The sequence below is a fragment of the Tachyglossus aculeatus genome, chromosome 23, assembly GCF_015852505.1.
Source record: "Tachyglossus aculeatus isolate mTacAcu1 chromosome 23, mTacAcu1.pri, whole genome shotgun sequence".
Lineage (NCBI taxonomy): Eukaryota > Metazoa > Chordata > Mammalia > Monotremata > Tachyglossidae > Tachyglossus > Tachyglossus aculeatus.
Window position 1 is genome coordinate 11,252,556 of NC_052088.1, and position 23,587 is coordinate 11,276,142.

Here is a 23,587-nt window from a genome sequence, read left to right on the forward strand (position 1 = left end):
GGTAGGGATTGGGTGTATCACCAGCAAAGCAGCCATCAGAGGAGCAGTGTGGCTTAGTGACTAGAGCACAGGCCTGCGAGTCAGAAGGCCCTGGGTTCTAATCCTGGCTCCACCATATGTCTGCTGTGTGACCTTGGCCATATCACTTAACTTCCCTGGACCTCAGTTACCTCATCTGTAAAATGGAGATTAAGAGTATGAGTCCCTTGTGGGGCAGGGATTGTGTACAGTCTGATTAATTTGTCTACATCAGTGCTTAGAACGGTGCTTGGCACATTGTAAGCGCTTAAGTAACATAATTATTAGCTGCATTGTACTCTCCCAAATGGTTTGTACAGTACTGGGCACACAATTAATACCGTGGATTGATTGACTACACAATTTTAACATTAGTCCGACCTCCGGCCACCTCCTTGTCTGCCTCCATCGTTGAAGTAGTGGCGAGGATCATCAGGGAGAGGATTGGTGTTCCTTGGGGCTGCCCAAAGCTAATTCTGTCCCCTCTGAGGTAGTGGTTATCTATACTGAGCCTTGAAGTTTACCTTGCCTAAACAATGAGGGGTTAGTCAGGAGATTGCAAAGGGCATGGACTAGTGGGTAGCACATAGTGTATATTCTCCCCAAAGGAAATAAGGCAGCCTTATAGGAGGATTTTTTTGAAAAAAAATCGCTGGGTAGTCTTTAGGTTTCTTTCCAAAGCAGATCGTCATACTTCTGGTAGCTTCATTTCAAACATACTCCATTGGATCCAATCGTTCTGTAATTTTCAAGTGATTTACTCGTTTGTTTTCTATTCCTGCAGAAATAGTAGTTGCCGAAAGTGTGGTTGTCATTAAGAAATTGCTGCAGATGCAGCCTGCCCAGCATGGTGATATTATTAAACATATGGCCAAGCTCTTGGACACCATCACTGTGAGTAGTTGTGGACATTTCCACATTTTCTCATCCCTTCTTTTTCAGCTGCACTGAAATATCATTGATGAACTGGAGACTTGAGTTGAGGTTCATTCATTCAATCTTGTGCTTACTGTGTGCAGAGCTCTTGGGAGAGTCCAGTTCAACAGTAAAGACCCATTCCCTGCCCAGGGGGAGATTACAGTCTAGAGTGGGGGAGACAGACATCAATACACGATGCAGTTGTTGCAAAGTACTACCAGATCTAGAAATGACCGCCTTCCCACAAGCATCTGTTGGGCTCAGATATAAATGTTGGAGTCTCGGGTACTTTACTATATGCATACTGCAAGTACATCCCCTCCTGCCGTTCCTGAATGTACAATGAGCACCACTTTGGGGCCTCTAGAGACTTACTAGGGAAACAAACATCGGCGCCTGCGTTAGCCATAGTGGTGTTGGTGATTAGGGTCCACAATGGAGGGTGTCTCTGTAGTTCTGTCACTCTAGTGAGTGATTGAGTCGGACAGCTCACAGTACCAAAAATTATCTCCAAAAGATGTAATCTGCTTTAATTTTAATCGTCATCATCATAAGGGTATTTGGTAAGCACTTCGAGTATGCCAAGCACTAGTACAAAGCACTGGGATGGGTACAGGTTAGTCAGTTTGGACACAGTCCTTATCCCCCCGTGGGGCTCACAGCCTCGGAGTGAGAACAGATGTCATCATCATCATCATCAATCGTATTTATTGAGCGCTTACTGTGTGCAGAGCACTGTACTAAGCGCTTGGGAAGTACAAGTTGGTAACATATAGAGACAGTCCCGATCCAGCAGTGGGCTCACAGTCTAAAAGGACTCCCCTTTTAGAATCCCCATTTCATAGAGAAGGAAATGGAGGCCCAGAAAAGTTAAGTGACTCACCCAAGGTCACACAGCATACAGGCAGCAGAGCCGGGGTTAGGACCCAGGTCCTCCGCCTCCCACGCCTGAGCTCTTTCCACTAGGCCTCGCTGCTTGTCTTCTGCTCTTAATCAATCGTGTTTATTGAATTAATCAACACTTCAATAAACTTCTGCTTTTTATGGGAAGGCTGGACCGCGGGATAAGTAGGAATAGGATCCGGTACTGGATTCTGGGCCTTCTGGCCTATGCGACAGAAGTCCTGGCTGATCCAGGGTGCCGAAAATCAGGATGAGCCGCTGACGCGACCATCCTTGTGTTGCGCCTCGTTGGAGCAGAAGGGATGGGGCTTGGGCAAGCACAATGCCAGTCATTCCGCTGTTCACGTCAACTAATCCTAGGGGGTCACGAGGGCCTGTAGCCTGAAAGCAGAACAGCACAACCCACCCAACTGGTCAGCGTCAGGTGGAGTCCATACAGGCCCATCCCAATGGAAGAGGGTTAGCAATTAATCCAACAGTGGTATTTATTGAGTGCTTACTAGGTGCAAAGCATTGTACTAAGCGCTTGGGAGAGTACTCTATGATAGAATTAGCAGACACATTCTACCGTAGGGAGCCGACAGTCTAGAGGGGAGACAGAGATTAATGTGAATAAATAAGTAATCTATAATATATAATTTAAGGATGTATACATAAGTGCTGTAGGGTTGGGGGTGAGGAGAATATCAGATGTCCAAAGATCACAGATCCAAGTGCTGAGACAATACAGAAGGGAGAGTGAGCCGGAGAAAAGAGGGCTTGATAAGGGAAGGCCTCATGGAGGAGATGTGACCTCTATGATGCTAATAATGCTACCTGATGAGTATGTTCTCATCGCTCATAGAAAATGACTCGGGCTAAACTGAGCCTGGGCTGGTTCAGGCTGGACTGAGTTCTATAAATTCATTTTGAGCCAGACTCCGATGCATACTACCGGGACTCTAACTCTCTGGAGAAAAGGATATTCATGCAAAACATATTCAATCTAAGCAAATACATTTTTCTCAATCATTCATTCAGTGGTATTCATTCAGCACCTGGGAGTGTACAGTAAGCTCCTCTCTAGACTGTAAACTCATCTCTGGACTGTAAGCTTGTCTCTAGACCGTAAGCTTGTTGTGGGCAGGGACTGTGTCTGTTTATTGTCATATTGTACTCACCCAAGCGCTTAGTACAGTGCCTTGTACATAGTAAGTGCTCAGTAAGTACGATTGAATGAACAAATACAATAAAACAGAGTTGGTAGACATGTTCCCTGCCCACAATGAGCTTACTAGTAACTATTCTGTATTTTCCCTGTCTTTTCTTGGCATTTATCTTCAGCAAGATATAGATTTGCTATGGTTTGGTAATTAACATTTGGATTCACAGGCCTTAAGTGTGGTATTATTCACACAGTAGATGCTCAATAAATACGATTTATTGATTGACTCACAAGTACTTAGAGCAATGCTCTGCGCATAGGTGATCAATAAATACCATTTATTAATTGATTCATTTATTGATTTCCAAACTTAGAGCGGTGCTGTGCCCACATGGGGGAGGAGGGAGGCTGCCTAAAGCTACCTCCGGCTCTTCTGGGCCTCAGGGTTCAGCTGGTTAATCCCACTGTTAGCTGGCTTCTGGAACCATTTCCCTACATCTATTCTCCTTGAGCTGTGGTAGGATTTCTGGGCCATGTGACATTGCAATCTAAAGCTCACCTGATCCTGTGCTCATGACCATAATCCCACACACATGAAGTGAGGCGCTCACTTTGTTTATTGGTTTCTTCCCTGGAGACTTCCCTGGTTCCTTGCGCCTTCCGATTTTAGTATTGTTGCCAAGCAGGTGAGCCTTTGTGCAGATGTGCAATACTGAGCATATCCACTTACTTGAGAGATTGCTTGCTTCCCTCAACCTGTCAGAATCTAAGCCAGCACCTCCGTAATCTATTGGAAGATCTGAGAAAAGGTTTTCCTTTGGTGTCAATCTGAGCATGGAAAACTTTTCTCTTATTTCAAGAAGATCGCTTCTTTGATTTCCCAAAGGAAGAGCCAGCCTACGTATAGTTTTTCACGCTCTGAAGTCCGGATAGAGGTTTGCACTGAAGTAGAAGGCTCGCCATTTGCCGGATCAGGAACTGTGAGATTTTCGCTTTTAAAGATCTTCCCTTTAGATCCAGGAATTTTTTTTAAAAAAATGGTATCCGTTAAGCGCTTATTCTGTGCCAGGCAGTGAACTGAGCGCCGGGGTAGAGACGAGCTAATCAGGTTGGATACAGTCCGTGTCCCACGTGGAGCTCACAGTCTTCATCGCCATTTTGCAGATGAAGTAACTGAGGCCCAGAGAAGTGAAGTGACTTGTCCGAGGTCACACAACAGACAAGTGGCAGAGCGGGATTAGAACCCAGGGCCTCTCACTCCCAGGCCCCTGCTCTTTCCGCTAAGCCACGCGGCTTCTCGATTGCTGACTCTGCAGCCAGAGCAGTGATGATGCTCCCTGAGAAAAGAAAACCAATTTCCAGAACGCCTCTCACTCATCGTACCGTTCTGAGAGTGTTCCTGTACCCTCACCTGTATCTTTCCTTTTATTTTCAGCTTCTGACTGACTCCCTTCGGGGAACGAACATCTTGTAAAGCGGGAGGAAATGTTGTTTGAATGCATTATGGTGGCCAGAGAAACCTTGAATAGTGGCTAAAAAGCTTTTGCTTTCAAGCCACATAAATGCTCTAGATTTAATTTGGTTGACATCTTGCCCTAATTTCCTGACTGTGCTAGTGCATTTCCTGGAATATGAGGTTGAAAAGTAATATCAGTTCCTGAAGAACTTGTTGCACAATATTCCTGGTATTTGTTTCCTCTTCCAAACTGCTCTTCAGGTGGCAAATGTGCTCGAACAGCAGCATCATAGGTCTGGCCTGATAGATCCATTTACTTGATCTTTGTCCCGCTCACTTTCTCTTTGGGCTGACATAAGTGGTTTTTTTTTTTTTATCTTCTGAGCTTTCTTAGTAATTCCCCAGTGACCTAGTTGGAAAACAGGTTCTTGTAGTCCAATAGTGCAAGAAAATGGAGAGCTATAGCATTTTATAAAATTAGCAGCTGTGAAGCATAGCTCCATTTTCTGATCCCAGGGCTCCCGTCTCTTCGTGATTGTTTTCCTTTGGCAGAGATGTGCTTTTCACCGACTTTATCTATGAAAGAAGCGCATTTCATAAATTGTCAGCCTCGCACAATCTACTTCCTCTTCCTCCACCCTTCAAAGTACATGTTGTGGTATTTTTTTTTTTCTGTCTTCTATCCCTTGAAAGTCCCGTAACGTTTTCTAGGAATTTTCAAGGTGAGGGGCAATGGATCCAGTGCTAGGGTGGTTCTCCAAAAACTGGAATGAGGCTGACAGGAAAGAGAGGACACAGGTGCCCCTGTGCAACCACACATGCAGTCATCAGTTCCTTTGCCAAGGGTCTCAGTATTAAAGTCTGAAGCTGAAGGCCTGACCTCCTTCCCAATGGGCAACTCCATCCTACTCACTCACTGGCCTACAAGGTGCTCCTGATCTAAACAGGCAAAACTGACACAGGGAATAATGACACTCAAATCTTGTACTCAAGGAAAAACAGACTAATATTACTCGATCCATAGTGCTTATTGAGTAACTACTGCGTATAGAGCACTGTGGCAGTTTATGTGGCTACCAATCAATCTGCGCATCAGGCAGAAACTCCTCACCCTGGGCTTCAAGGCTGTCCATCACCTCGCCCCCTCCTACCTCACCTCCCTTCTCTCCTTCTCCAGCCCAGCCCGCACCCTCCGCTCCTCCACTGCTGATCTCCTCACCGTACCTCGCTCTCGCCTGTCCCGCCATCGACCCCTGGCCCACGTCCTCCCCCGGGCCTGGAATGCCCTCCCTCTGCCCATCTGCCAAGCTAGCTCTCTTCCTCCCTTCAAGGCCCTGATGAGAGCTCACCTCCTCCAGGAGGCCTTCCCAGACTGAGCCCCTTCCTTCCTCTCCCCCTCGTCCCCCTCTCCATCCCCCCCATCTTACCTCCTTCCCTTCCCCACAGCACCTGTATATATGTATATATGTTTGTACATATTTTTTACTCTATTTATTTATTTATTTTATTTGTACATATCTATTCTATTTATTTTATTTTGTTAGTATGTTTGGTTTTGTTCTGTGTCTCCCCCTTTTAGACTGTGAGCCCACTGTTGGGTAGGGACTGTCGCTATATGTTGCCAATTTGTACTTCCCAAGCGCTTAGTACAGTGCTCTGCACATAGTAAGCACTCAATAAATACGATTGATGATGATGATGATGTAATAATAATAATGATGATGGTATTTGTTAAATGCTTCACTGTGTGTCAAGCACTGTTCTCAGTGTTGGGGTAGAAGCAAGCTAATCAGGTTGGACACAGTCCCTGTCCCACATGGGGCTCACAGTCCTAATCCCCATTTATGTTGCCAATTTGTACTTCCCAAGCGCTTAGTACAGTGCTCTGCACATAGTAAGCGCTCAATAAATATGATTGATGATGATGATGATGATTGATGATGATGATGATCCCCATTTTACAGATGAGGTAACAGGCACAGAGCAGTTACGTGACCTGCCCCGAGTCTCCCAGCAGACAAGTGGCGGAGCCGGAATTAGAACCCAGGTCTTTCTGGCTCCCAAGCCCATGTTCTGTCATCATCATCATCATCAGTCGTATTTATTGAGCGCTTACTGTGTGCAGAGCACTGTACTAAGCGCTTGGGAAGTACAAGTTGGCAACATATAGGGACAGTCCCTACCCAACAGTGGGCTCACAGTCTAAAAGGGGGAGACAGAGAACAAACCCAAACATACTAACAAAATAAAATAAATAGAATAGATATGTACAAGCAAAATAAATAAATAAATAGAGTAATAAATATGTACAAACATATATACATATATACAGGTGCTGTGGGGAAGGGAAGGAGGTAAGATGGGGGGATGGAGAGGGGGACGAGGGGGAGAGGAAGGAAGGGGCTCAGTCTGGGAAGGCCTCCACTAGGCCATGGTACTGCTGCTACCTTGCTACTTCCCATATTTCTCTTTTTCCCAGTAGAGTTTGAAGCTCCTTCTCAATCGTCAAAGTGTCTCTTATTTCCGTTGCACTTTCCCAAGTTTTTAGTACAGGGCATTGGGCCCAGGCAGTGCTCAATAAATACCATTACTACTGCTATTTGTACTATTGAAGTAAGGTTCAGGGGTGTACAGTATAAATCAAAGACATGATCCCTGCCCTCAGGGAACTTATAATATAACAAGGAGACCGGCAGACATTGTATTATGTATGGCTAAAGATGCAGTAAATATTAACCTTAAAATATGTAAGAGTTAACTCAACTGCTATAATTCAGTTAATACTCTTAATTAGTTCCATGAAGTGAGACCTTTAGGCAACAGAGTGCTAAACAAAGTGTTGTTTCCCATGAGAGAAATATAAAATGCATTCATGTGTTGTCACGTTATGTAAAGGTGACCAAAAGATTATAAATATGTTTAAAATGATTAAAAGAGTTACATGACCTAACAACAATATAAATGTGTAGCAATAATAGATTTTTCATTCTTGTTTTATATTCACAGAGGCAAAAACGTAATTTTCAAAATGTTGGCTTTCACAGAAAGGCACCTCCTCCTAGCATACCATGGCCATCTTTTCTCCCCTCTCAGCTGAATCTGAGTACCCCTCCCGCCCCGCAGTGGTTTCAGGAATCAGCCACTTATGTCCTTCACCATGTTTCTATTCACAAGTTTTTGAAACCCAAAAAATCAGTCAGTCAGTAGCATTTGAATGCTTACTGTGTGCAGAGCACTGTACTCAGCACTTGGGAAAATACAGTACAGTAGAGTGGATAGACGTGATCCCTGACCAGAGAGGGTCTAGTGAAGACATTTTCCAGAGGAATAGGGAAAGGAATTCAGGAGTAGAAGTTCAATAATGGTGAGAGCATTATGCTAAGCATATTGTCATCTTCAGGATCTAAAACTGGGTTCCAGTTAAATTAAAAAGACAGACAGGAAGCCTAATTCAGCCATGCTGAATATTGCAAACGCTCTTTAAAAAAGCCAGAGAAGACGGTTTTTCTCTCACGTCTTCCATAACATACGTGGTTACAGGATCAGGGACTGTCTGTCTGAAAATGCGTGTCTGTCTGGATAGGGTATGAGGAGGTGATGATGATGATGATGGCATTTATTAAGCGCTTACTATGTGCAAAGCACTGTTCTAAGCACTGGGGAGGATACAGGGTGATTAAGTTGTCCCACGTGGGGCTCACAGGCAATCCGTATAGAGGGAAACGATCGTTCACAGGCCAGCGGTCAACCAGTCAATCGTATTTATTGAGCGTTTACTGTATAATGAGCATTTTACTAAACGCCTGAAAGAATACAGTGGAACAGAGTTAGTAGGCCCATTCTCTGCCGACGGCAAGTTTATAGCCTATTGGACCAGTCGCACATACTAGAATACAAGTTTTCCTCAATGGAGAGTTTGTCGGGAGTTACCGTGGGGTTGATCATGTCAAAGAAGAACCGAGGGTAATTTTAAAAAGACAGTAAAAGGCAAGAACTATTGGCCAATTAGCCTGTTGCTTATTCTGGGTTAAATACGTACTAAAGCGTATGCTAGGGGATTTGGTAGATAAGCATCCAGAAAAGTGTCTGATAACTGAACGAAAAGTAGGTCATGGCCAATCTAACAACCTTCTTCAATGTAATTACTAATAAAGAGAATTCAGCGGAGATATGATGGTAAGGCATCAAATATTATATTAAGTAATAAACTTTGAAAAACCCCACCTGATAAGACTTAAACGATGAAAGCAACGATTGAAAATGAGCTGCTTAAGAGTGATCAGAGGATAGCAATTAATGGTAATGACTCAAAGTTGGAACATCACCAAGGGAGGATCTGCTGTGGGCAGCATGATGACATATATTTAGTATTTTCACCAGTAGAGAACAGGAAATTAAATTTCTGGTGATATCAGATTGAACAAAGGGTTCAAGTGGCACTTATTGATTGGTACTGTAGTTTGTACCCAACAATAATAATAATAATAATTATGGTGCTTATTAAGCACTTACTATATGTTGCCAACTTGTACTTCCCAAGCGCTTAGTAGAGTGCTCTGCACACAGTAAGCGCTCAGTAAATACGATTGATTGATTGATTGATTGACTTACTATGTGAAAGGCACTGTACTAAGGGCTGAGGAGGATACAAACAAAGTGGGTTGGACACAGCCCCTGTCCCACGTGGGGCTCACCGTTCCAATCCCCATTTTACAGATGAGGTAACTGAGGCACAGAGAAGCGCAGTGACGTGCCCAAGATCACACAGCAGAAAAGAGGCGGAGCCGGGATTAGGACCCATGTCCTCTGACTCCCAAGCCTGTGTCTTTCCACTATGTCATGCTGATTCTCCAACATGGGAAGCAGTGTGGCCTAATAATAATAATAATAATGATGATGACATTTGTTAAGTGCTTACTATGTGCGAAGCACTGTTCTAAGCGCTGGGGTTGGGGGAGAATACAAGGTGATCAGGTGGTCCCACGAGGGGCTCACAGTCTTAATCCCCATTTTACAGGTGAGGTAACCAAGGCCCAGAGAAGTTAAGTGACTTGCCCAAAGTCACACAGCTAAATGGCAGAGTCCAATGACCTCTGGCTCCCAATCCCATGCTCTTTCCCACTGAGCCACGCTGCTTCTCTAATGGAAAAAGAGCACAGGTCTGGGAATCAGAGGACCTGATTTCTAATGCTGACTCCTCCGTTGTCTGCTGGATACCTTTAAGCAAGTCACTTAAAGTCTCTGTGTCTGTTTCCCTATCTGTAAAATGGGGAGTAAATCCTATTCCCCCCTATTTAGACTGTGAGCCTCATATAGGACAGGGAGTGTGTCCAATTTGATCACCTTGTATGTATGATCATCTTGCATAGTAAACAATAAGTACCATTAAAAATAATAACTGTGAATTTGTTAGGGCTTTGTGCTAAACGCCGTACTAAAATAATCAGGTAGGAGACAGAAAAGTCTAAATAGGAGGGAAAATAAGCATGGAATCCCCATTTTACAGAGAAAGAAACCAAGGCCCATGGTCACACCACAGGAAAATGGTTGAGCTGTTGGCGTTACTTAGTGGACAGAGCACGGCCCTAGGAGTCAGGAGGTTGTGGGTTCTGTGCCTCAGTTACCTCATCTGTAAATTGGGAATTGAGACTGTGAGCCCCACATGGGACAGGGACTGTGTCTAACCCAATTTGCTGGTATCCACCCCAGCGCTTAGTACAGTGCCTGGCACATAGTAAGCGCTTAACAAATACATAATTCTGTTATCATTAACCCAGGTCCTCTGAATCCCAGGCCCCTGTTCTTTCTACTAAAGCTGCTAGTAACCGCGTGGGGACTGGGAATCAGAGGGCCTTTGCCTCCTGTGTGATCTTGGGCAGCTTCTCTGTACCTCAGTTTCCTCATCTGTAAAATGGGAATGAAATACTTCTCCCTCCCACTTAGACTCCGAGTCCCATGTGGGACAGGGACAATGCCTGATGTGACTATCTAACCCCTGCCCCAGCTTTAGCACCATGCTAAATATAGCAAGTGCTTAATAAATATCGTCATTACTAAGATGAAATCACGTCCTGCCAAATGGAAGAGAAAAAAAGAACTCAGAGATATAAAGTGGGGAAGCCACTTTTGAGATGTAAGGAGGAGCTTAGTTGACCAAAAAGCTCCCATTGCAGCAAAAGAGAAGGGGACTCCCACAGTTACAGGATAGGAGGCAGAGGAAGAACCCGTGAAAGAGACCGAGAAGGAGAACCAGCCGGGGTTATTGCCAGCAAAGTCAAGGTTTAATAGTGTTTCCGGGAGAAGGGGGTGGCCCACAGTATCAGAGGCTGCTGAGAAATTAAGGAAAATTAAGATGTAGTTGGCATCCATTGGATTGGGCAAGGAGGAGGTCATTGGTGATTTTGGAAAGACCAGTTTTAGTGGACTGGCGTGGAAGCCGGATTACAGTGTGTGTCTAGAAGGGAATTGGAGGAGAGAGATTTGAGTCAGCAGAAGTAAACAACTCCTTCAAGGAGTTTGGACAGAAATCATGAATCATCATCATCATCATCAATCGTATTTATTGAGCGCTTACTGTGTGCAGAGCACTGTACTAAGCGCTTGGGAAGTACAAATTGGCAACATATAGAGACAGTCCCTACCCAACAGTGGGCTCACAGTCTAAAAGGGGGCGGGGGGGGGATGCAAGGTAGATGCAAGGTAATCGACTGGACACAGTCCCTGTCCTGCAGTCTTCACCCCCATTTTACAGATGAGAGAACTGAAGCACAGAGAAGTGAAGTAAGGTCACCTAGCAGACGAGTGGCAGAGCCAGGATTAGAACCCAGGTTCTCCTGACTCCCAGGCTCGGCATGGAGCAAATCTATGTGCCTTCGACTAGTCTACGCAGCGCTCCCAGGTCCAGACTCCAAGAGGGCTGGAAAGTCTAACCTGATCACTGGGCCGGCCTACCTGTGACGGCTGAAGCTAAACAAGCCTCTGACTGAGCAGGGCGTCACCTGAACCCAAACTCTTCTCACCAGGCAGCCAGACTGTGGCTTTGAATCGTATTTATTGAGCGCTTACTATGTGCAGAGCACCGTACTAAGCGCAGAAATGGTAGGAGGGAGATAGCTGGGCATGGCAGAGAGGTCTAGGGTGGGTTTTTAGGATGACGTGTTTTGAGAGCAGAGGGGAAGGACTCATTGGAGAGAGTGAGCTGTTAAAAGATTGCAGTAAGGAAGGGGAAGAAGGTTTTAATAAGGTGTGAAGGGATGGGGGCTGAGAGATTTGCAGGGGGTTAAACTTTTATGTAGCGCAGTTCAGATTCAAGTGTTTGCTCCTCTTAGGGCAACCCTGAGTCCTGACCGCAGATGTCCTTACCAGGATCAAGTCTGCATACGATGATGACATCAGTGACATAAGTCTTTCAGTCCCAGGAATGAAAACAAAGCTGACTCTTCACCGTAGTTGTCCCCTAGTTCCTGGTAGTGGGGATTGAAATTTAAGCAGAATGAGGCATCTAGCATTCAGTCAGGTTGCAGTTCTGCAGTTGCTTGCCAAGTTTTACTTGCTCAGAAACATTTCAGCACTGTGATTAGTCTGGATCCATCTCAATATGATACCAAGAGATGTCAATCGAAGGAAGAAAACTATGTGGCACCCGATGAATTTGACAACAGAAGAGAGACTCTTTTCTTTCTGTAATTTATTGGAGTGTTGGGATGCCTTTCATTTGGTTGCTAATTGTATCTGCCTTTGAGGTTGGGCCCCAAATTTGTTGTATTAATGTTGTTATAAATTTCACTTGTGTGAGGCTGATGAGGTTGTCATTTTCAGTGATAAGGTGCCTAATGGACCCTGGATCCGGGAAGAAAAATCATTTAGAGCAGTGTTTCTCCGAGGTGTCATCCGAGCTGAAATGTTACCTCACTCTTGTGGAAGAGCCTTAGGAGTCATTTAGAAGAGTTGGTTTGGAAGACTGAAAGCAAGGTTAATACTCTTAGAGTCGTATTTGTTGAGTATATTAAAAGTTCACAAATGAATTGTTGCCATTATTCAGACTGCCCTTCGGTCTTCCATTTTCATGTAGACTTAGCTAGCAGAAATGCTCTACCCAGTAATAATCGTCTGGATGTCCAAAACATCTCTCATTACTGGAATTATGGAATGTGAAAGCAGAGAGTTTAAAACAGAATTCCAAGGCACCAGTGACTGGGAATAGAAAGTAACCCCATTTTGTTGAGGTACCAGCCGCTGAACCTCACTGCTATGCCGTTTTGTTGGGCAAGGTTTGTACTCAGTGCCACTGCCACTTGGGGATCTGGGTTGCCGTGGAAACTCTGAAAGCCCAATCCGATGCCTTGGAGTCCCTATGGTTCCCCTGCCTGGGTCAATTGGTCAGTCGATAGTATTTATTGAGCACTTACTATGTGCAGAGCATGGTAATAAGCACTTGGGAGAGTAAAGTATAGCAATAAACAGACACATTTCCTGCCCATAACAAGCCTACAGTCTAGAGGGAGAGACCGACATTCTTTATGTGCCTCTGAGGTGGACGTCTTCAAACTGGACACAATTTAGAAATCCCCAAATCCCACGTATCTGGAAGGATCATCACGAGGCTGAGTAGCTAGATATGCCACGTTCAGCATGTGTAGCGTGGAACTGCCAGTCCCCTTCCCTTGTCTCATTAATCTAAAATTCAGTTTTAGGGAATAAGGGCAAGAGAGAGAAACCGTAGCAGTATTTTCCTAAAGCCCTAAATTATACCCGTGTTGTACATCAGTCTGAATATTATAATCCCACAGCACACGGCTAGAAGTACTTGAATAGGTAGGGTATGTAAACTGATGTGGTTGAATTGGAGTACATAATAGTAATGGTATTTAAGTGCTTACTCTATCAAGCACTGTTCTAAGCACTGGGGTAGATACAAGCTCATCAGGGTGGACACAGTCCCTTTCCCACCTCAGGCTCCCAGTCTTAAATCCCATTTTACAGATGAGCTTACTGAGGTCCAGAGAAGTGAAGTGACTTGCCCAAGGTCACGCAACAGACAAGACAAATCTACATCTCTGCCCCTGCTCTCTCTCCCTCCCTCCAGGCTCATATCTCCTCCTGCCTTCAAGACATCTCCATCTGGATGTCTGCCCGCCATCTAAAACTCAATATGTCCAAGACTGAACTTGTTATCTTCCCTCCCAAACCCTGCCCTCTCCCTGACTTTCCTGTCACTTTAGACGGCACTACCATCCTTCCCATCTCATAAGCCCGCAATCTTGATGTCGTCTTTGACTCAGCTCTCTCGTTCACCCCACGCATTCAATCCGTCACCAAAACATGCCTGTCTCACCTCCACATCGCCAAGATCCACCCTTTCCTCTCCATCCAAACCACTACGTTGCTGGTTCAATTTCTCATCCTGTCCCGACTGGATTTCGGCATCAGCCTCCTCTTTGATCTCCCGTCCTGTTTCTCCCCACTTCAGTCTATACTTCACTCTACTGCCCAGATCATCTTCATCCAGAAATGCTCTGAGCATGTTACTCCCCTCCTCAAAAATCTCCAGTGGCTGCCTGTCAACCTATGAATCAAGCAAAAACTCCTCACCCTGGGCTTCAAGGCTGTCCATCCCCTCACCCCCTCCTACCTCACCTCCCTTCTCTCCTTCTCCAGCCCAGCCCGCACCCTCCGCTCCTCTGCCGCTAATCTCCTCACTGGGCCTCGTTCTCGCCTGTCCCGCCATCAACCCCCGGCCCACGTCCTCCCCCGGGCCTGGAATGGCCTCCCTCCGCACATCCGCCAAGCTAGCTCTCTTCCTCCCTTCAAAGCCCTACTGAGAGCTCACCTCCTCCAGGAGGCCTTCCCACACCGACCCCCTTTTTCCTCTCCTCCTCCCCATCCCCCCCGCCCTACCTTCTTCCCCTCCCCACAGCACCTGTATGTGTTTGTACAGATTTATTACTCTATTTTACTTGTACATATTTACTATTCTATTTATTTTGTTAATGATGTGCATATACCTTTAATTCTCTTTGTTCTGACTATTTTGACACCTGTCTACATGTTTTGTTTTGTTGTCTGTCTCCCCCTTCTAGACTGTGAGCCCATTGCTGGGTAGGGACCGCCTCTATATGTTGCCGACTTGTACTTCCCAAGCGCTTAGTACAGTGCTCTGCACACAGTAAGCACTCAATAAATACGATTGAATGAATGAAAGTAGCGGAGCCAGGTTTAGAACCCAGGGCCTTCTAACTCCGAGGCCTGTGCTTTATCCACTAGGCAATGTAGAGGTGAAGGTTGGGAGAAAATTAATCAGGAGTAGCCTCCCGGAGGAAGCGTCGACCCCCGGCCCACGTCATCCCCCGGGCCTGGAATGCCCTCCCTCTGCCCATCCGCCAAGCTAGCTCTCTTCCTCCCTTCAAGGCCCTACTGAGAGCTCACCTCCTCCAGGAGGCCTTCCCAGACTGAGCCCCCTCCTTCCTCTCCCCCTCACCCCCTCTCCATCCCCCCATCTTACCTCCTTCCCGTCCCCACAGTGCCTGTATATATGTATATATGTTTGTACATATTTATTACTCTATTTATTTTTTTTACTTGTACATATCTATTCTATTTATTTTATTTTGTTACTATGTTTGGTTTTGTTCTCTGTCTCCCCCTTTTAGACTGTGAGCCCACTGTTGGGTAGGGACTGTCTCTATATGTTGCCAACTTGTACTTCCCAAGCGCTTAGTACAGTGCTCTGCACACAGTAAGCGCTCAATAAATACGATTGATGATGATGATGATGAGGCGAGATTTCTGAAGGGCCTGAATACAACTAAAGCAAGACTTTTATGAGTCCTCTGAGGGTCAAAATTCTATTTATTATAGCTGTAATTCTATTTATTCTGGTGGTATTGACACGTATCTACTTGTTTTGTTTTTTTGTCTGCCTCCCCCCTTCTAGACTGTGAGCCCGTCTCTATATGTTGCCAATCTGTATCTCCCAAGCGCTTAGTACAGTGCTTTGCACACAGTAAGTGCTCAATAAATACAGTTGAATGAATGAATGAATGTCCAATTTCCATATGTGTATTGTCTTCTGCCACCAAGTACAGTCCTGTGCACCCCATAAGCCCTTAAATTCTAGAACTACTACTGCTCCCAAGATTTACATACTCTACTGTTAAGTTCTTATTCACCTACCCATCCTTCTATTTTCTTCTTCCTCTTAGCTAAAAAATTGCTTTGTGTGTTCCCCATTGTAACACCGCTAGAACAGGAATCAGATCTTTTTCCTCTTTTGTATTCTTGGTAAAAAGTGGTCCATAGTATTGATTATATACAATTAAGTATTTAGACCCTAAGCTCCTTTTTAGGCAGGGAATGTGTTGTATTGTTGTGTCATATTCTCCCAAGCACTTAGTACAGTGCCCTGCATACAGTAAGTGCTCAATAAATACGATTGATTAAAGTGCCTACAGGTGCGGAGAGTGGACATAAAACTGAAAGGTCCCACAGTAGTGTTGTCCCGCTATTTTTCTGGAGCAGTTAATTTTCTACAGCCTGACATTTTACTCCTTACCCTCTCCCCCTTCACTTCTCCCTAAATCCAGTTTAGATTTTAAAGCATACTGGTTCTAGATGCAGAATAATAATAATGGTATTTGTTCGGTACTTATTGTGTGTCAGGCACTGTTCTAAGCACAGAACAGTAAGTCCAATTTGCTGTTCAGGTCATCCGCTGCTTTTTCTTCCTTGATGATTTTTAATAAATAAAATTGATGTTTGTGGGTTTTTCTGGAAGAATGCTGTCTTGTGGAATAAGCTTAGGGTAAAATGCCTTTTTCATTGAGGAGCTTCAAAAGCGATCTGTAAAATCTCTCTAGACGTCTCCTTCTGACGGCTGCAGGTAACTAAGGCATCATTGTTTGTTTTTTCAGGCAAGTTAATGGGTTAAAATGGCAGCAGAAACAGCCTCCTAGTTGGAAAAGTGCACTTAACCACTTCCTCAGGGCGTGTAGAATAAAGAATAAGGCAAAATAATTTACAGTCTTGTTTGCCTCTGAGGATAATGCAAAGCAGGGCTACCTAATGAAAATATTTCCTGGATTATTTTTTTTTTTTTTGTCAGTTCAAGGTTCCTACTTACGCTGAGAGAGAAAAAAAGCTAAGGAAATGGAAAAGTGGCTGTATTTCTTGTTGGCTATTTTTCATTGATTTGGAGCATCGGGAAAATAATGACCATAATATCATAATCGCCCTCTGCCCGGTTGAGAGCTGAGAAGCTTAAAGGGAGGAAAAGAAATCGGAAGATATTATGTGATTCTGACCCTAAAAGAATGCACTGACACAGAAACATTGGGTTCGTCAGTTTCCCACATAGCATTCATTAAGTAACTATTCAAGATTTGATTCTGAAAATGAGCTAATTGACATTGGACTTAGTTGCACAAAACTGTTCTTAATGTATGGATTATTTGCCTAGGAATCTTACTTCCAAAGCACCTCTGAATAAGCTAAGCTGTCAATTATCAAAAGATATTCACAGAAAGGCTGTTCCTATTACAAATTTGAGAGTACAAATTGGTACTCTTTGGTATACAGATTTCCATTATTAAGGGAAGCAGGGGAAGCATATAACGAATTTTAGTTACTTTCACACTTTGAGACTTAGTTTATTTTCTGAGTTCTACCAATTTCTCTTGCTCTATTGCTCAAATACGGGTTTGTAATTTTTTTATTTGCAACGGAAAATCATACATTTAAAAGGCTTCTCTGGACCCAAACCACCCTGAGCAGGGTACTTGGTAATGGTGGAGTATTGAAAAATTCAAATTTTTAAGCTGAATGTAATGAAATATTTAAGAAAAATAAATCTAGCATAACTGAAATCTGAAGTTGCCCATATATTCTTATTTAGAGGTATCCATCAGTACAGCAGGCAACTTGAACTGCTCCCATACTGGAAAATTTAATGTACCACTCAATTACTATTCTTTAGCCCAATTTAAAATAATAGATTGGGAGTAAGGTCTTAATGCAGTGTAACCTTTGGAACATTAGAAATAACCTCTCTCTCTTCTGAAATCAGTGTATAGAAACTGTATCAGTTATATCACACTGCGTGAGTAGATTTTTAATGGCATTTGAAAGTTTTTATTTGATGTGAATATACCTATTTCTACTTCCCAAATGCAGTCCAAGCACAATCCTTAAAATACTTAGGCACTCATGTAGGATAATATGTGTTTCTAGCATTTCATGTTTTCTTGTGTCCTCAGTCTCAGATTCTAGAACGGATCCCCTTCCCCAAGAACATGTTTTTGCCCTTTGACCATGACCCTTTTGAACAAAAGGGATCTATAGATAGTCAACATAAAATTCCAAAGGTGCTAATGACCTGGTTTTTTTTTTTCAGTTTGTACTGAGACTAGATATTCTAAAAAAAGCTGTTTCTTCAAGAATTAACATTTGAAAAGAGAAAATTTGGGATGAATTGGAATTATAGGATATAAGACTTCTTTTTTTATTATTTTTACCATTGTTGTTATTATTATAATGATAATCATTCATTCATTCAATCGTATTTATTGAGCGCTTACTGTGTGCAGAGCACTGTACTAAGCGCTTGGGAAGTACAAGTCGGCAACATATAGAGATGGTCCCTAGGGTCTTAAGTGCTAAGCACTGTATTATGCTCTGGGATAGATGTTTATTTGTATTGATGTCTGTCTCCCCTATTGTAGACTGTGAGCTCGTTGTGGGCAGGAATTGTCACTCTTTATTATTGTATTGTACTGTCCCCAGCTCATCGTACAGTGCTCTGCACACAGTAAGCGCTTAATAAATACGATTGAATGTGTGAATGCAAAATAATCAGGTCGCACAAGGGGCTCTCAGTCTACGTAGAAGGGAGAACTGTTATTGAAGCCCCATTTTGCAGATGAGGGAACTGAGGCACAGAAGTGAAATAAATGATTTACCCCCAAATTACACAATAAGTAAGGTCCTCTGACTCTCAGGCCCAGCCGCTTTCCTTTGGGAGGCCATGCTGCTTTTCCCTTTCTCACATAGTTAACACTTTCAGCTTATCCCTTTTTTTTCATCCAGAAAGAGGGAACTTCTCTGAGTGAAGCATTAAAAATAAAAATGTTTCCGAGAAATCAATTATTAAAAATTGCACAATGTCCATTTAATAGGGATTGATGAAAAATATAGAAGTGGTCAATCAATAAATGGTATTTGAGCGCCTGTGCTCAGAGCACTGTACTATGCACAAAGCAACAGAATTAACTTATACATTCCCTGCCCATGACAAGCTCAGCAAGAAAGCTGAATAAATATGGAGATCAAGTAGGAGATCGTAGGAAAGTATGCTTCAGTAGAATTTTAATGGCCAATATGTTACAATGGACTCATCTTTTAATCACTCTTTGGCTGGACCTTACCCAGTTTTTGTTCCATTTTGGCATTTGTTACATTATTACATTTGTGATGCACCTTTTAACCTTTGCTTTCACTGCCCATTTACGGCTCTTGTGAAGAGAAAAGTTGTTTAATATAAAAGTCGATCACCAAAGCTAAGGGGAAAGCAGAGTAAAAAGAGCTAGGTGTTCCACAGATAATGCAAGGAAGGATCACGTCATACTCTGTTCTTAGAACCACTCAGGGATGCAGAGTACCGTACCAGTCATGTCTGTTTACAATCAAACTCTCATTTACCAGAAAGCCGTGGCCAAAGCAAAGCTCTCCAAAGCAACCGAGGCACCAAAATGTGCCCCTGAGTTTTACTGATATTGCAGAATGAGAAGCTTTGAACTTTGCTTAAAGCCCGCTGCAGAAAAACCTGGATGATTCCATCTCAGATGGTAAAACAGGTTCACTCTGTTTCTAAGTATTCTGCTTGTAAATTATTTTATGTTTACTCATGACCTTTTGGCTGATTGACCTTTCTTTGTAATTAATTATCCTTTGCTAACAACTGTATATATCCTTTGATCCATTGTGGCGGGTGTGTGTGTGGGGCTGCCCAAGTCCTACTTTTTTAAGGGTCAGTGTGGTTTAGAGTTAAGGAATTTTTCTGTAATGTTGAGTCGAAACCAACTTAGACCCTCCATCCACTTGCATCTTGAAATATTAACTACTTGTAGCAGGGAACCTGCCTAACAACTTCGTTTTCTTGTACTCTCCCAAGCATTTATTACAGTGCTCTGCGCACAGTAAACACTCAATAAATCCATTGATTGATAAGCATTTACTATGTGCCTAGCACTATAGTAAGTACTGATGTAGATAGAAGATAATCAGGTCAGACACAATCCCTTTGGGGCTCTCAATATAAAAGGGAGGGTGAACAGGTATTGAATCCCCATTTTACAGATGATTCAAATCAACATCGTCGTCATCAATGGTATTTATTGAGCGTTTACTGTGTGCAGAGCACTGTAGTAAGCGCCTGGGAGGGCACAATGTAACATAGTTGGTAGACACATTCTCTGCCCACAATGAGGTTATGGACTAGATGGAGAGACGGACATTAATATAAATACTCTATAATATTTATATGAATAATGGAATGGAGCCAATTCTCAGAGCATGAAAATCTGTCTGGCACAAAACTTCCTTCTGTAGAAATGTGAGCTACAACTATCTCTTAGACTCCTTTTTTTCTTCTTTCTTCATAGGTTCCTGTGGCTAGAGCAAGTATACTCTGGCTAATTGGAGAAAACTGTGAGCGAGTCCCCAAGATTGCCCCTGATGTCTTGAGGAAGATGGCTAAGAGTTTCACCGGTGAAGATGACCTTGTGAAATTGCAGATTTTAAATCTGGGAGCCAAACTGTATTTAACCAACTCCAAACAGGTAAAAGTTGAGTAACTCTCCCTCTGAAACTTTAGTCCTCTCTATAGTCCAAGTATTGTCCCTCACAGAGTGACTATTTCTTCAAACTCTAGAGCAGTAGATTTGGAGAGAACAGGCTTCTGGCCCTGAAGAGTTCATGGAGAAAAAATTGCCGCAACCTTCTTTGCCATCATTCTCCAAATCATGTTGGTTAGTTCTACCCACCCTTCATTTCAGCCAGGGGCCCGAGCCTGCTAGATATCATTTAAAGTGGTTGATTGTGATCATTTCCTTATTTACAATTTGTCACCAAGACCCAGTTCATCTCTGAAAGAATGCCGTTAATCCATTTTCAGTAAGTTTCTCAGTGACTTCTTCGGGCAGAGCTGGGCCCAGCCAAACTTGGCACAAAGTGATTGATTGAATTCTGCCTCCTCATCAACTAGCCTAACAGATAACTTCCTTTAAAGCTTCTGAACCCCCAGATGTTTTGGGTTTTACGAGATCCGCATTTTATAAATTCAAAAAATTGGTTTTACATAGTTTACTTAAACATTTTTTCTTCTTGGAAGGAGGATCAGTTTTTCACCGACCCCATTCAGTTTAGAGATATCATTTGGACAAAACTATTTGAAAAACCAAAATACTTATAGGGCAGTCTTTAATAATAGTTGCCTAGAGTTAGGACCGAGAGGCGATCTACTTCTCGTATAACCTGGGGCTTTCATTCTTGTAAAACCTTGCATTAAGGAAGACCTGTATACAGTAGCCACCCCAATGTCTAGTGCCACACAACTGTTTCTTTCGACATCCCATTGTGCTCTGTCCAGTGTGTTGTAGTACCCACCCTTGTTTAATGACACACCTGTGAGAAGTAGCGTGGCCTAGTGAAATGAGCATGAGCCTGAGATGAGAAGACCTGGGTTCTATTCCCAACTCTGCCTCTGCTACGTGACCTTGAGCAAGTCATTTCACTTCTCCGTGCGTGTTTCCTCATCTGTAAAAAAGGGGATTAAATGCTACTCCTTCCTACCCGGACTGTGAGCCCCATGTGGGACCAGGACCGTGTCCAACCTGGTAATCTTGCATCAATCTCAGTGCTTAGAGTAGTGCTTGGCACACAGTAAGCACTTAAATAAAATAGTAATAGTAATAATAACTACCATTTCTTCTGTTACCATGTCATGCTGTATCCAGGCAGACATGTCAGAAAAACATTCCCTGATTCTGTCATTATTTTCTATCTAAATGCCCAGTGAAAACACACATTCTGGCAAAATTGGGTTAGTAGTCATAGTAGTAGTATTTATTGATTGCCCACTGGGTCAGCACACTGTAGTAAGTCCTTAGAAAATAAAGCACAAAGAAGTGACACACATTCCCTGCCCACAAGGAACTTAACTCTAAAGGAGGATATATAAAAATATTTTTACATTAGAGCAATCAAAATAAATCATTGATTGAACAATTGAATAAAACATACATAAATTTCACCTTGAAATTTTCTTTACTTAAAAAAAGTGGGTTTTTTTTTGGTTAATGTCCAATAAAGACAATTTGCTGTGTTAAATGCTTCATTTCTGGTATTATTTGGGGGCGATTACCTTACTGATATTAAAATGGGCTTTGGGGGCTAAAAATGGAATAGAAATGGGGAGTTTAACTCCATGTAGTGATACCATCGTTTTTGAATGCATCAGCGCTCAATAAATACAACTGATGGATGGCTTCATCATGGCACTTCTAACATATAGAGAAAGGGCTAGGAAAAAGGTACACTCTGGTTTAAAAAAAGTATATGCTGCTAGGTTTCAGAAAGTTGAGTTGCCAAATTTAAAACAGGTTTTATACAAATTCCATTTGGGGATTGCCGTGAAGGAATATAGTAGTTGATGCAGAGCGAGGGATCTCACTGTGGCTTGGAGATTGCTAGGTTGCCTACATTTTTTGAAGACTTCGTGTAGCCCGTACACTATTGGTTTCTTTTTTTAAAAAGAGGGAGGCAACATGGCCTAGTGGAAAGAGCTTGGTCCTGGTAGTAAGTCAGTCAGTTGTATTTATTGAGCACCTACTGTGTGCACAGCACTGTACTAAGCACTTGGTAGAGTATAGTATAACAATATAACAGACACATTCCCTGCCCAAACTAGAGTCAGGACCAGGTTCTAGTTCTGGGTCTGCCACCTAACTTCTTTGGGCATCAGCTTCCTCCCTCTTAAATTGTGAATCCTGTGTGAGACAACGGCTATTTTCAATTTGACTATTCCAGTGCTTAACCCTGGCCTTGGTATTCTACTATTCAGTCTATATTCCATCAGGAAAGAATATAATTTAGGAAATAGGACAAAATTGGATGAACCCCAAAAGGGAGGTGTTAGAGTACCAGTTTGGGGGGGAATAGATTTTTTTTTCAATTCTAAAATTAGTATATGCATTTAATATTCATTCACTTATGCACCTAGGTAGGAAAACGGTACTTTTTTCAATTAATGTAATTTTGTCTTTGAACTACCCGCATTATTTTTAATTCCCCGTCTGTCTAAATTCTCAATCAGTCATATTTATTGAGCATTTACTGGGTGCAGAGCATTGTACTAAGCGCTTGGTAGAGTACAGTATAACAGAGATGGTAGACACATTCCCTGAAGTAGAAATGTGGTATTTATAAAAGCACTTATCTCATGTTTAGAATATTCAACTCTTAGAGTGGTCATAAGTGTATAGTTAAACAAGCTTATCGACAGTGTGGTTACTGACATTATTGACCACCTCTGTTTTCGAGGCACCTGTTCTTTGGAACCAAATTCAGTGCAGCAATGTTATGCCTCTAAATTCTTCTCTATAGTCACATTAATAGAACTAAGTTAAATGTTAAAAGGAAGTTTATTACTTGACCGAAATTGTTCTCATCATCAAAATAAATTATTTTGGCAAAGTGTTTTTCTTTCAATTCATATGAAATTCTCTGATTTAAGTGGGGGTTTTTATTAACTGCTTAACTGATTCTGCCCTGTGCCTTTACAGATTCTTATACAGTGCACAAAGTATATAATTTTGAGCTTACAGTACATGGCGATTAAATAAAAGCCGTGCATTTTTCAGTAGATTAATCAGGACCTAAAATAGAAGCATCCTATTTTCTCCTGTTTGGTTAAAATTTAATTTTGGAGCATTATTAAAATTATCTCAATGCATGTTAATGTGGAATACTCAGAAATTGAATTAAGAAATCTTATTACGGTGTAAAAGCTGCTATACCATAAGTTGTTCCTTAACATAAATAAATAAATGACCAGTATTACTAGAGGCTCTGAGCAGAAGGGGAAAAAAATGGAAGAA

At 42.7% G+C, this 23,587-nt stretch overlaps 1 protein-coding gene across 2 annotated transcripts in view; it reads left to right on the top strand.

Annotated features, from left to right (window-relative positions):
• Positions 1 to 23,587, top strand: part of AP3B1 (adaptor related protein complex 3 subunit beta 1) — a 266,204-nt gene that overhangs the window by 134,705 nt on the left and 107,912 nt on the right. For both annotated transcript variants that reach the window (XM_038765458.1, XM_038765459.1), the window contains exons 14-15: positions 803 to 912; positions 20,093 to 20,269. In XM_038765458.1, coding sequence (XP_038621386.1) covers positions 803 to 912; positions 20,093 to 20,269 — 287 coding nt within the window. The remainder of the gene's footprint in view (positions 1 to 802; positions 913 to 20,092; positions 20,270 to 23,587) is intronic.